At 34.3% G+C, this 14,648-nt stretch overlaps 1 protein-coding gene across 1 annotated transcript; it reads left to right on the forward strand.

Moving 5' to 3' along the window:
- The first annotated feature begins 8,915 nt into the window (after positions 1-8,915).
- On the forward strand, positions 8,916-13,227 carry LOC132295533 (myb family transcription factor MOF1-like). The gene is made up of 6 exons (XM_059793828.1): positions 8,916-9,571; positions 9,772-9,848; positions 9,981-10,017; positions 10,655-10,835; positions 11,016-11,310; positions 12,811-13,227. The coding sequence occupies exons 1-6, from the start codon at positions 9,445-9,447 to the stop codon at positions 13,087-13,089; spliced, it is 996 nt and encodes a 331-aa protein (XP_059649811.1). The 5' UTR covers positions 8,916-9,444; the 3' UTR covers positions 13,090-13,227.
- The last annotated feature ends 1,421 nt before the right edge of the window (positions 13,228-14,648 follow it).

A 14,648-nucleotide genomic window follows, 5' to 3' on the forward strand; every position in this document is an offset into this window, starting at 1 on the left:
ATCTCTCCTAAGCCTCATGCAACAACTCTCCTTCCCTTTGAGAAAATTCTCTAATTGAAGCGCATATTACATTGGTCAAACTTACGGGGTAAAATTTTTTTAAAAACTCATTTTGCATTTGTGCCCAAGATGTTATTGAATTTACCCCTAAAGTATTAAACTAATGCTTTGCTTTATTTTTAAGCATGAAAGGGAAGAGAAGTAATTTAAGAACTTCTTCTGGGACATCCATGTACCTCACGGTGGAACATAGTTCAAGAAATCCATTAAGATGCCTATATGGTTCCTCTTCATCCAAGCCATAAAAGAGAGGACACATTTGAATGGTCTCGGGCTTGATTTCATATTGATTAGCCTCAAAATTAGGCAACACAATGCAAGTAGGTGCATGGTATGCATGAAGATTATAATAATCATGAAGGACCATTAGAGGAATTGAAGCTTGAACTCCGAGGCCATGTTGATTAAGAGATAGGTTTTGCATGAAACGTGGGTCTAAGTAGCCAAGATTACCCTCTAGATTTTCCATGTGAATGCCTAGAATGAATGATATGACAAGGTCTATACAAGACTACAAGTGACACACAAATCACAACAAAACAAGCAAGCACTCCTCCTTCGCAACAAATCAACAATCAACAAACTTCCTCCACATACAATGATCCCATACTCCCATGCTCAAACAATATGCAAAGAACAATTAAGAAAGCCTCCACGCAGGCTCACGATTTATCTAAGAAATTAAAAACAAGCCTCTACGCGGGCCGACAATTTAACTAAGGGATTGAGTAAGAAAAAGCTCACAAAGGTCCTTTAGCACTTCAACTCCAAATTTATAGCTTAGCTTAGCAATTTTTAAAAAAAATTTAGCATTTTTCCTTGCTTGCTTAGCTCCTTTGCTTGGATGCTCCTTGTCAAAGATGAACAAACACAATAAGTAATCTAAAGAAAAAAAAAAGAGTAAAAACACGATCAAAAGAGTACTAATTCCTAATAAATTCCACAAATATGATGTTACCTAATCCCCGGCAAGGGCGCCAAAAACTGGTGGTTGCTTCTCGTCGTCCTACACCATCAAGTTTAAGAGGGAGTGTGTGTACATCAAGGCGAGGGCCAAGTTTTACATTTATAAAAGCCACTACTACCTTCACTAAAAATATAGCTAGAAAATGACCATGGACCATCTAGAAAATCACAAGAGCATTCCTTTAAGCACTATGTTTTGATAATCTCTAGATCTATAGCCTTAATACATATAGACATGCATCAATAACACAAGAAATAGAGACAAACACATAAACATCTATTCTAGTATACATAGACATATGGATGGAATGAAATGATCAATTGGAAGCATTAAACCACATAAATCATTGAATAAACAAGATCTATATATATATAAGTGCCAAAACATGTATCACAACACTAATCCCTCAATAATACACAAAATCAAGATGTAGAAAGCATGCTTGGGGCTAACTCTAGCCCCAAGAGGATGTCTAGCCACTCATGGTAGTGCTTCTCCAACCCTCAAGGGCTAACTCCATGGTAGAGATTTGCTCTTTGGTTGATGAAGAGTCTCCAATGGTGTCTCTAGCCTCCTCCTCCTCTAAGCTTGCTCTCCAAGAGATGATATGATATGGTATATGGTGTCCTCTTTGTAAAAAACAATCCTTATCCTTATATAAGTAGGTCAAATGATACCCAAAATGAGCTGGGGTCATGCATACAATATTCCCCAATGATTGGATAAAGGACAACTTTCAATGAGCTGGAAATTTAACTTTTTCGCATTGAAGGAAGTTCGATCTATCGAACCTTGGACTTGGATTGATCGAACATGGCTGAGATCCATCAAACTTAGGCTGGATCGACCTCACTGGTGGCGCTTTTTGGATAAAGACAAATCTAAGATATTTTGAAGATATTTTTGGGAAAAGGACAAAAGTGGTTGGTAGGATGGTACAACTAGATAAAATCAATCATTTGGATAAGGACAAAGCAGTTCGATCGATCGAAGAATGATGTTGGATCGATCGAACTTTTGAGATCTCTGAAAATGTCATCATGGCTCTGATCCATCTTGAAGTGCTGAGATCGATCATGTTGGATCGATCGAACTTTGATATGAGATCGATCGAAGATGTTAATTTCCACCTTTTTCTTCTTTTTGCTTCCACTTGGCTCCTTTCTTTGATTTATCCTAAAATTGCTTCATTTCTGCTCTATTTGGCTGAGTTAGCTTATTTTCGGAATAAATGCCTGAAAATGGAAATAATACGAAATCAATCTAAAACGGTAAAGTAAGATAGATAAAGGTACTAGAATGCTTAAGCTTAAGGGGTTTAAATACGCACTTTTCAGCGCTCATCAGGATCTTTCATGCTTTCTTTGGTATGGCTGGTTCACACAATGATGTGAATGTCATGGATCATTCCCCAGTATTCAACCGTATCATTAATGATATAATGCCTCCGGTTAATTATAAGATAAATTGGCATCAACATACATTGGGGTATTATTTATCTAATGGTATATGCCAAAAGTGGGCAACTTTAATGCAAACAATCCCTCACCCAATTACTAAAAAAGAGAAACTTTTTGCTCAAATATAAGAAACTGTTAGGAAGGATGTTGAATAGGCATTTGGTGTGCTGTAGCCTGTAGATAAGGTGGGCTATATAACACATATACCAATGTATTATTAAAACAAATAAGACTTAGAGCAAGACAATGAGAATGTGCATCATATTACACAATACAATCATAGAAGACGAGTACAACACCAACATTTGGAATGGACGCCTCCGATGGATGAGCCGATTTGCCTTCCATACTATAATTGAGACTAATTTTTTTTAACGGCACACTTCTTCACTCACTTCAGTAGGATTTACAATGCAGAGAACAATGAGGATCTCATGAGAGACAACCGGAGGAAAAGAAGATGACAACAGCACCCATAGTTGACGGCGTAGCAACCCACGGCCGGAGAAGAACACAATTCTAACACTGAACCCGCAAGCGATGCAAAACAGCGACCAACAAACCATGGCCGGAGAAGAATGCTACCCGCGACGCCCGACAGACCCAATCAACCATGCCCGGAGAAGAATCTCGAACCTGGTATCGCACCCCGTCGCTGGAATTGGACACCCACTGTACCGCAGAAGAGAAGAACAGAAAGGTGAGGGACGTTGATGGAGAGATTGAGAATGGAGGTTGGGTTTAGGGGCTGATCGTGGATGGACCCTTAATCGGGGATGAGAAAGATGAAGAGGAATGGGAAAAGGATAGATCAGTTAGTGAGTCAAATTTTTTTTTTTTCCATTTAGGCAACGCTGGGAAGAAGATCAACAGTATAAGGATGTGTTTGGGGTTTATAAAAAGAAGTATGGATTTAATAGTTGAAATAAGGGGCATTAGTGTCTTTTTCATGGTCATGAGGGCATTATGGTCATTAAAAATATAGTATGTGTCGTGTGACCATCACGTGATCACTTAAACGGCAAGATCCGACCAGAACAGTGACAGATGGGGTGATCTGCAACTTTTTTGCATTTTTGAAAGTTCAGGGGGTTAGTTGCAAATTTTCTCATAGTTCAGGGAGGTTTTTTGCACTTAATCCTATATATATATATATATATATATATATATATATATATATAAGGAAATGTGCATAAAACACCCATATTCTATGAGATTAGTGGCATATGTATTCGTTGAACATTTTCGAAAGAGTTAAAGGACAAAAAAAAGTATTACAATACTAAAGGTATTACAACACTAATTTATATCATATGCCATATTTTTATATAATGTGAAAAGATTAAGAATATTTTTTTATATAATTTTTAAATATGTGATAAAAGTATAACACAAAATATACTTTAGAGATTTTTATGCACCTGTCCCATCCATATCTTCCGGTGACAAATACCGTCTTCTTTTATAACTAAATTGACTCACCATCTAAACCAAACAACTCCCATGGCGATTGCTCTTGGTATTTGTTTTAGATTGTCTGTCTTATCACATGAAATATCGGTCTTCCTCCTGTTTTAGTCATCCCTCGCACTGTGCTTAAGTTCTGACCAATACAAATTTATTGTAATTTTCAATATTTGTTTTGGATTTTTAATTTTCGCTTATAAATAAGGACTTTTTGTTGTGATATTGATGTCATGTATGTTATGATTCATAACTTTATCAAAAAAATTTGCTTTGTACTTTATTTTTAAATTTTCTTTTTTGATTTTCACTCGTAAATAGTAACAAATTTGTGATACACATGTTTTATATATTATAATTCATTATTTCCTTGATACTTTTAACTTGTATTATCTTTTTTTTTTTCTAATTCATTTTTATATTTTTTTTATTTTATATTTTTTAAATTCTCACATAATATAAAATGGTATGAATTTTCACTTGTTTCGTACTTATTATTTACTAATTTATTATAAATTATAATTATTAATATTTATTAGTAACAATAGCGACTTTAATTTTATAAGCAGGTTATTACTTCTGTTAAATAGTTTTTAAAAATTCAAGAAAAATTATTAAAATTTACTAAACATCTATATATATTTTTTTGAATTATATATGTTACAAAAACTAATATATTGATGCATTTTGAAGTTTATGCGTAAGGTTAAATAAATCCACGATTAAGCTAATTGATTTTGCGTTTGTTATACTATATTTTGACGGTAGGGTCTATGTTCCCAAACCCAAAGCCATGACCTATCCATGGAAGTAGACCCAAAATAAATTTCTATATTCGAATTCGGGTCAATAATTAGGTTATAACTCGAAGCATTTTATGATTCAAATATAAAATTAATCATAAATAATTCATTGACTTATCCTTGTGGATCAAATCAAAGATACTCTTATTGAATTTGAATCAAATGCTACCTAAATCAAATTCATTTACGGCCCGAAAAGTTTTGTTTCACGTCAAATTCGCTTAGATGAATTTAAATTTTTGAATAGAATGCCAAACACCGCCCATTACCCGTAGCACTAACTTCATGACCTATATACATACCATTTAAATACTAGAGTAAACAATTATAGCAAAAGTGTATATATATAACTCATAAAAAACGGATGGGTAATTCCTTTGTCTCCATCTCTGTATTGCGAGTTTTTCAATAGTCGGCACCGTCTGAGTATGTAGACCTTTAAATTACTGCACAAAAACAAAACGTGATTGATTTGATGTGAATGTGATTTGTGTGATATGATGTGTTCTATTTGATTGAAATCGAATTCTACATACGGAAACATCTTTGATATTGCCTTCCTGTCTTGTTTCTCTCTCCCAATTGCAACCGTTGATTTTGCCTAAAACTTTGTGTTTTCTCCTTTTGGGTCAGCAAATGGACGGTCCTGATTTGAAAGGAGAAGTTTCGTTGGAATTTAATCCTTCTTGTTTGCCTTTTATCAACTTTGCCTGTACAGTTGACTTTTGGTTTTGAACTTTGACATGAAAAGCCAATTGTTCATGACAAGAAAAGGTTATATAACTTATATACGTATGTATATATATATATATACACACACATTGCTTTGACCGGTTCTAGAGAGAGAATCTCACAGAGAGAATCTGGATGAAGGTGGATGGTAACCAAAACTTTTCGAGGTTTGCAAAGGAAATCATACTTTTCGTCAATATGGTTTTACAGGGCGTGCACATCACGTGCGGTGCGATGTATGTTAGAATGCGGTTGGGCTAGAAATAGATATATATGTTAAGTCGCATAATCTTTATATGCACGTATCCTTCTTAAGCTTCAAGCTCGCTTCCCACTTTCAAATTCGATTATCCCGTTTTATGTGACTTATAAATGAACTAATAATTGGCTAACACTTTATATTCAAACTATTTCATTAAAAAAATTTGACAATTAGTTGGACTCAATTTAGGTGACAATTTTTTTTCTAGTTTTAAATAGATTTATACACGCATAAAACGATCACTTGTTAAAGTTCAAAGACCAACTAGACTAGTGATTTTTGATAATATATTTATTAGAAAGTTGAATTTGAATTTTATTTTACAAATTTGCTAAGTAAGGATGGAGGTACATGGATGCCCCTTCAAATTTTTTTATTTATTTTATTTTTAAATTTTTTTAGCATTCAATTTAATCTCACAATGATCAGTTAGACACTATTTATTTTCCCAGCGATGGATCATAATTTCTAAAATTGTACCAAAGAAAAAAAATCTTAAATAAAATATCATTGTCACTCCATTTTAAATTTACATATATAAAAATAGATATTAAATTAATGGTATTGTGAGATGGAAAGAGAATACTATGAGAATAGAATAGAGTCACTTTGAGTTTTCTCATAAAATGAAACAAATAAAGAAACTATTGGAACGAAGTTTTGCGGAATTACAATGAAAGCTTCGAATTTTTTTTTTATTTTTTATTTTTTAAAACATTGACAAGAAATTCACATGTTCATTATTTTAAAAGAACAATTTTTAAAAAATTTATATTAATTTTCGGTTGAGATCTGACTTAACACAATTATATTTAAGGTCAATTATTTAGCTGAATCTTTAAAAAATATTCTGAAGCACTCTAATGCTGCTTTTGATGTGCAGGAATAGAATAAAATGCAAGTAAGAATGGAATGAGAATGGGAATGGAATGGAATGGAATGACCATTGTCATTCTATTGTTTAGTTGTAAAATATGAAATCTATAAGAATAGAATGATAATAACCATTTAAATATTTGATTGGACCAATTTTGACTTTAGAATGGAATCAATTTCAAATTAAGTTCTCCAAAATATCCCTGTTAGTAATAAATAAATTAAATTAACAAAATGAAATCCTTCTATAATTTTTTAAAAATAAATCGTGATAGTGGTGGTGGTGACGATGATGGTAGAGGTGAAAAACGGTAGTGGGGCAGGTGGTGGTGTTGGAAGGTGGCGGCGGCGGCAATGGTGGAAGGCGGTGATAGTGAAAGGCGATAGTAGTGGAAAGCGATGGCAGTAGTGTGGTGGTGGTGGTGGAAGGAGATAGTGGTGTAGGGGCGGTGGTGGAAACTAATGGAGGTGACTGTGGTGGTGGTGGTGGAAGGCAGTGAAGGTGGTGATGCTGGAAGGTGGTGGCGGCGGTGGCGATGGAAGGTGGTAGAAGGCGATGACGGTGATGGTGGTAGAAGGCAGTGGCGGCGGTGGTGGTGGGAGGTGGTGAAAGGCGGTGGCGGTGGGGGCGAGGGCGGTAGTAGTGGAGTTGGTAGTGAAAGTGATGGTGGTGGTGGAAGGCGATGACGGTGGTAGTGGCAACGGCGGTGGTGGAAGGCAGTGGAGGTGGTGAAAGGAGGTGGTGTATGGCAGTGGTGGTGGAAGGTAGTGGTGGTGAAAGTCAATAGCGGCGGCGGTAGTGGTGAAAGGCAGAGGTGGTTATGGTGAAATGTGGTGGTGATTTTTATGGTGAAATGTGGTGGTGATTTTTGGGTTTGAAATATGAGAGTTTTTTAAAAAGTTAATTTTTAAAAAAAAATTACATAGGAATGAATTTTTATTTGAATGGAATGACTATTTCCACCTTAAATATACCAAACAAATGAATGATTGGAATAAACATTATATTCTATTTCATTTCTGCACACCACGCAATATAAAAGTGAAAACCAATTTTTAGATAAAAGTGTCATGTAAAAATATATATATTTTTTTTCTAATATATTGTAAATAAATAAATCTAAAAATAAGATTAGTGGTTCTTTAAGAAGCAATTTCACACGGTATTAATGTTTCTCACGCGCCTTAAAAAGGAATGTGGGGTACGTTTATCATTTAATTCCAATATGAAATCCGCCTTAAGAGGTTTGTTGCTACATTCTTTATTCCTTACTGAGAAGAGAAACCTTTGTTTTTTTTTTTTTTTTTTTCTTTTTGTTTTTTTCGGTAATTAAATAATAAATTGCAAAAATAAAATATTTACAGAAATAAACCTTTCTTTTTTTGTTCTTTTATTTTTTATTTTTTATTTTTTATGGAATTTATTTTTGACAGCTATTTAGGCACCGTGTCTTAAATAAAGGCATTTACAACTTTACAAGTCCACATTACCCTAATATGTCGGGTCTAAATAGACCCTACCCAACTATTAGGAATGCAAATTGGACAAGTATCTACTTTTGAATTCAATTCCAACTTATTATTAAAATATTTCTAATTACAACAATTTACATTTAACTTGATTAATTCATCAAGCCAAGTCTAATCCACCAAACTCTATTCTAAAGGATAGTTCACATCCTGAGGATCAAAAGTTCAAATTAACATAAAGGTTGGTTTCAAATATGTATATTTTTAATAGTCTTGTGCATGTTCCACAGAAGACGGTATGTTTCGGGTGAAAATTTATAAAATGCTATATATAATCGACAAAAGGAAAAAAAAAAAAAAAAAAAATGAATCTAAGCATAATAAAACTTTAATTTGACTAATCAGTTGGAATTAAGTTTGTTTAATTTAATTAATGTTACATTTGATGATACTGATTCAACGTCTTGAATTTAAGATTAAAAAAAATTGTAATATAAATTTTAAATTAAAAATTTTCAAATCCCAAAAGAAAAGTTATAAGCAGAATTTTTTTTTAGTAATAAGAGAGTACAAATAATTCTTAGATTTATGAGATGCTTTGAGAGTGGTCCGAGAAAAATATAAATAAATAAATATAGAGTGAGTTGTGCGAAAACCAAAATAGAAGGGTATAAATGTCTTTTGAGAGATGGGTAAATTTGTGAAGAAAAATGGGAGCGCCCTCTTATCCAACAAGAAGGTGGGCGGGCGAATCACTATTGCTGTCCTTAATTTGTTTTTATCATGAATACAACACAGCATTTATTATTTACAGAGAAAAATATATAGGACTGGTACTAATTGATTCATGGGCTTTTGTGATCATGACGACGTTGGCGTATTACAAATTCTAGAGAGAGAAAGTAGGAGAGAGAAGGGTCAAAGCAGCAGCAGGAGCAGCGCAGCAGTTTGTATTTGTAATGATTTCGGGAAGAAGATCAGAAACTCGTGATGAGAATTTTTCTTTGCAGGGTTAGAAGCAGATTAAGCAGTAGACCAAAGGAATTTACAGACACCCTCTTTAGTTTCTTATTTGCTCCTCTTTCTCTCGTGATCTTCTCTTTCTCTCTCCTCACCTTTTCCTTCCTTAATATCAAATACCCATCTTTTCTTTTCCTTTCCTCTCTGCATATACTACTGTAGCTTTAAAACCTAGTAGACAGTTGAAGAAGTGTTGTGATTGTGAAGATAGAGATATATACCCATTTGGGTTTAAGTGGTTTTTTTGAAAGATAAATATATATTGTTGTGTGTGTTAGTTAGAGATTGATATATATATATATATAGAGAGAGAGAGAGAGAGAGAGGGAAATGGGTAGTTGTGGAAGGAATGGAGCTGTGAGGCAGTATATAAGATCAAAAGTGCCTCGTTTGAGATGGACTCCTGATCTTCATCACTGTTTTGTTCATGCCATCGATAGGCTTGGTGGTCAAGATAGTAAGTTTTTATATATGCTCACCCTCTCTTTAGATTTTTTGGGTTATTATTTTTTTGATCTTATAGTGTTCTTATTATCCCTCTCTCTAATTTTTGTTGGTTCACTCTTGTTTTGGTCTTTAGATTTTTATTTTTTCAGTTTTTGATCACAAAAGATTGATAAACTTTTTTTTTTTTCTGGTGTTTGTGCTTATTTGTAGAGGCCACACCTAAGCTTGTTCTTCAGATGATGAATGTGAGAGGACTCACCATTTCTCATGTCAAAAGCCACCTCCAGGTTGGTTTTTGGTTTTTTTTCCCCCTTTAATTCATGACTTGGGTTTCAATTTTCTCACCATAATATGTTATATATGATCTTTTTACACAACTACTAATTTCTCTTCTATTTGGGTTTTTTTGTTCTGATCAGATGTATAGAAGCATGAAGAGTGATCTTACCAGACAAGGTGTCCAAAGTTTGCAACTCCTTGGCCTATTTTTTTGTATTTAAGAAGAAACATTATTTATCCCAACTACTACATATATATTCATATTAATGTTGGCATTTGTTTCCCATCAAAACCTCATTTAATTATTGATCTGAAGTGGGACGTTGTATTCAATTGACCATGTGTTTTTATATATTCTGCAAAGACCACTTTCTACTCATACTTCCAAACTTTCCCCTACTAGTACGTATCCATGTCCAGAATCAAAGTTTAATAAATCAAATCTTCATGTATCTTTTGGAAATGAGTAACTATCTTTTCTTCATTTAATCTCTCTTTCCCAATATAGTTACTCTTTAGCCAAAATATAGTTACTCCCGCTATCCTTTTAAATCTTCCAATATTGGCATTTCTATATGAAACCACAAACCCCATTTCAAACTGCACAGTTAATTTTCCCATTCTTTTCTTTTCCTTTTTCGAATCAAAACCTTTATAAATACTATTCCCATTTTCCCTTTACTTGCTTGGCATAAGACACAAAAACAACATAAAAAGGATACTTCGTAAAAAAATTATTTTACTCTTAAAACAAATCTGTATTTAATTTTGTGTACTTGTCGCGTTTGTGTTTTTGTCTTATGGCAAACAACAGATAGGGGTTCCATCCAAGAAAGAAAGCAACAATCTTTTGAAGATCATGATGATGATGGGTGTGTTGATCAAGAAATTGACCATGTGGGTGGTAATTACCATCATCCGTCATCTTTGCTGCTGCAGCAGCCCATTGAAGAATCAGAATCCAAGTTCATTTACACTCCTCTCCCTACAAAAAGGTGATCCATCATGCCCTCAAACCCCAAAAAGGGTGGTTGTTGTGCTGCTGCCAAGAATCAAAAAAGGAGATTGCATTTATGTTTTATATATATATATATATATATTGTTTGTATGTATGCATGTAGTTTTTGATCTTGATGTTCTTTTTGTTTGCTAACATGTAATATTCCTTTCCTCAGAGCTCGAATCGAGACGATGAGTTCCATTTCAGAGAAGCATCTGCAATGCAGCCAAAGAATATGTGAGACAGTCGCAAATCCGTACTGCTTTGATGATTATATGGGTGAGAAAAGTGAAGAAGAAGGAATAAAGGAGGTGATGGTGGAGACTACTGCCTTCAGATGGCAGCAGCAGCAGCAGACCACCCATGAATTAGCAGCAGCAGCAGCTCCTCCAATGTCCGCACAACATCATTTTTACAAGCTCAAATATCCCCTCCTTCATCAAGTGGAACAAGAATCTCATTTCCTCCAGGTACACTGACCACTCTCTCTCTCTCTCTCTCTCTCTCTCTCTCAACACTATATATATATATATATATATATATAGTGTAGGAGTAATAGTATACTAGTATTTTCTTTTTCTTTTTCTTTTTACCAGCTTTATAGTTTATTGGAGTTGAGTGTAGTGTTGGTTTTCTTGGGTAACTTTCAACTCTAGTACTAGTACTTCTGAATTATTCTTTACTTTTACTGTTTGTATTTACTATAAGATGCTCATGACTTAATTGACCAGTGGATGCATGGATAATCCATGCTTTTTGGTGCAACCCTTTGTGTGTTAAGGCTTTTAGAGCTAGAGAGATCATTATAGGACAGTTTCTTTAGTACCCATTTTTAATTTGAGAGCAAAATAAGACAATTTCTGTGGCACCCATTTTTTGTTTTTATGGTAAGTGAACAAAAATGCTCCAAAAATAGAATTTTATGGAGACTGATGATGTGCCTTAAGTTCTTAGTATCATCTTAAAACCTATAAAAGACCATTAGTATCATACTCATTTTTCAAAACACCACTGTCACTTGCAAGCTTGGACTAACAGCACTGAGATTTGTAACTTTTTGAGTATGAGAGATTGAGAGGAGCAAACATTTTAGGTCAAATAATGCCAAATTTTATGTTTTTGTATTAGTGCCTTTTCATCTTTAGTTGTCCTGTTAAATATAAAACACCTTTGTTTTAAGTTTACATTTTAAAAGATAAAAGTTCTCATAGAATGAAATTAGAAAAAGCTGTTTGGTTGGTGGGAAAATGATTCACACAATAATATTTGGAAAAATCTTGCTAACATTTCTCTTTAGTCTGACACCAAAAAAATTTCTGTTGCCTCTTCCAAACGCCCTTTTAGTTTTTGTGACTGTCATTTGACTGTACATGCACAACTTAATTGTGAGTCTATTTTCTCATATATAAGCATTTTCATGGTTAGTTGCTGAATAAATTGTTATGATTGACTGGTAAAACTTTATGCGTTCAATCTGATTTTATTAAGAGGGATTGGGACCTCTCTTTGTATTCAAAGTTGAAATCCAAGATGGCCATTTAATGCACTTGACCAGTACAACATATGCCTACAGAAAAAGCAGTAATAGCAGTGTCCTCTCAAGTTGTTGGCCACCCCCATTCATCAAGTATAGGGTTGTCCTACTTTTTGTTTTTGTTTTTTTCCCTATTTGAAACTTACACTCACTTTGCCCTAGCTTATTTGGGACTTAATCCTCGACATTTCACTTCAGAACGTGACGAACTACCATTAGGTTATAGGAGAGGATCTAAGTATCACCCGAAAAAGAAAATCACTTTTTTTTGTCTTTCTAAAATTTGATTTCTGAATATAAAAACATAACCGCTCATATTATATTTATAATATTGCCTTATATCTATTATTTTATGTTTATAAGATATGAATCCATCAATTTGACAATAAGTTTTTTAATTTTTTTTTGGTTTTGATCGTTGTGTTTTATGTCACAGGCTGCTGAAGAAGATAAAAGATGTTCATCATCAAAGAGGTGCAGATTTGAGAATTACGGAAATGGACACGCAGAGGATGAAGAAGCTGGTGGTGGTTGTGGACTGTCATTGTCACTCTCATTGCATCATCCCTCCACACAAAGAAGTAATGCATCTTCAATGAGTGAGATCAGTGAGGCAATCTCTTCATATTCTAGGTCTAACTTAAATGACTGCTCTGGTTCATCTCCGAAGCATAGGGTTAACTTGGATCTATCTATTGCTCTCTGTGGCACCTGAATTTTCATCTTAAAAATTGTATGTTTTTTTGGTAAATTTCATCATTATTATGTTCTTCCGCATGGTTTAGTTTTGTATTCACTTTTGGGTTTAAATTTTATGAACTTATCTATCAAAAATTTTTTTTTTTTCGTCATATATATATATATATATACACATTGCAGAAAAAATAAATATACGTTGTGGTTGGATGCGAGGGAGTTTCAGGGAAAGGAAAGAGGAGGAAGAATTTTTTTTTTGTTTTGAGTATCACTACCCTAAAGTGGTAGAATGTGGAAGGAAATTATATAAGAGTTGGGGTTATCAATTTTGTCTATGCATTTTAGAACAAGTGACTTGAGAGGAAAAACAATAAAAAGTAAACTTTTCTTGCAGCAATATTTCCCAAAGACAATAAAAAGTTCGCACCATTCCTTTTTTTCACTAGTTATCCAAACAGAGAGCTTAAAATCCTCCACTAGAATAAATAATTAAATAAAGAAGGTGTAGGTGCCAAAATTAGTCATTTTGAAAAGCTAAATAATAAACACAACACACCCAATGAAAGTAATCAAAACAATGTAAAGTAAAGATTGAGGTTTCGATATATATGGAAGTCTGTGCCTTTATTTATACAATATTTAGTAGTGCAATTAGGGAATGACTCAGCGTTGCTTGCCCCCAACGAATAGTCCACAATCAGTGGTTCCTTTTTGTAATTCTTCCATATGCGACTCCTTCTATACCAGACTCCTTTTCATATCCTCAATTGTGTGATTGATAAATTGCAAATCAGCGGACCTTCCTTATGGCCGACTAAGGGTTGGACCAAAGGTATATGTTTTGGGCCCATCTTATTAGCTGGGATGGAAGACTAAGGAAATATGCTTGGGCCTTCTAAGTTGGGCTTTCAAAGTTGGATAACCCAAACAGAAATATTGTAAAGTCACGTATGGGTGGTAGAGCCCCTGAGAATTTGCTCCTAGCTAGTGGAACAAGTAAAGGCATGGGAGTGAAGGAGCGTTGCTTGGGCCGAGTTAAGTAAAGACTGGCTGCCTATAATAGAATATAAAGATCCCTCACTGCACACGTTATATATATTTCTCTCCATTATCGGCTGCATGCTATAGTGTTGAATCGGAGATAGAACAACGGGTAGATTACACAATTCTGAATCCGCTATGACTGTCGTTTTTGATGTCGAAACGGTCTTTATCCATGAGCAATGAGTTTCTTCAATAGGAAATAGACAAGAATCTCACTTTGATGAAAGGATAGTATTTAAGGAAGCTTTGATTTTCTTGCGCTTATCTGGTTCAGTTGATGCATGGCGAAAAGGAGCATTGGAATGGTCTTAGCGCCCACCTTGCCACCAATTCCCTCCTAAATTGAGTAATGGTTCCTATTTAGAAGGAAATTGAAATCGCACAGTCACTATTATTGTAAAGGACGGTTTGGATTGTGGCTATTGGTATTCCGACTCAACTTCCTCCAAGGCTTGCTTCTACCACCGTCGCTCCTTCGTTGCTTGGGCCACTTCATTTCTCAGGTTAGTTTGTGCTTCTTTTGTAGTTACGCAT

The sequence above is a fragment of the Cornus florida genome, unplaced genomic scaffold (genome assembly GCF_030987335.1).
Source record: "Cornus florida cultivar Cherokee Brave unplaced genomic scaffold, ASM3098733v1 CherokeeBrave_3.0.0_Hap2_Chr02, whole genome shotgun sequence".
Taxonomy (NCBI): domain Eukaryota; kingdom Viridiplantae; phylum Streptophyta; class Magnoliopsida; order Cornales; family Cornaceae; genus Cornus; species Cornus florida.

Bases quoted from the DNA above. Each gene is read 5' to 3' on its own strand.
- LOC132295533 (XM_059793828.1), top strand. From the start codon at position 9,445: ATGGGTAGTTGTGGAAGGAATGGAGCTGTGAGGCAGTATATAAGATCA. The intron at 9,572-9,771 runs GTAAGTTTTTAT...GCTTATTTGTAG, and splicing joins TAGGCTTGGTGGTCAAGATA to AGGCCACACCTAAGCTTGTT. The intron at 10,836-11,015 runs GTGATCCATCAT...TCCTTTCCTCAG, and splicing joins ACTCCTCTCCCTACAAAAAG to AGCTCGAATCGAGACGATGA.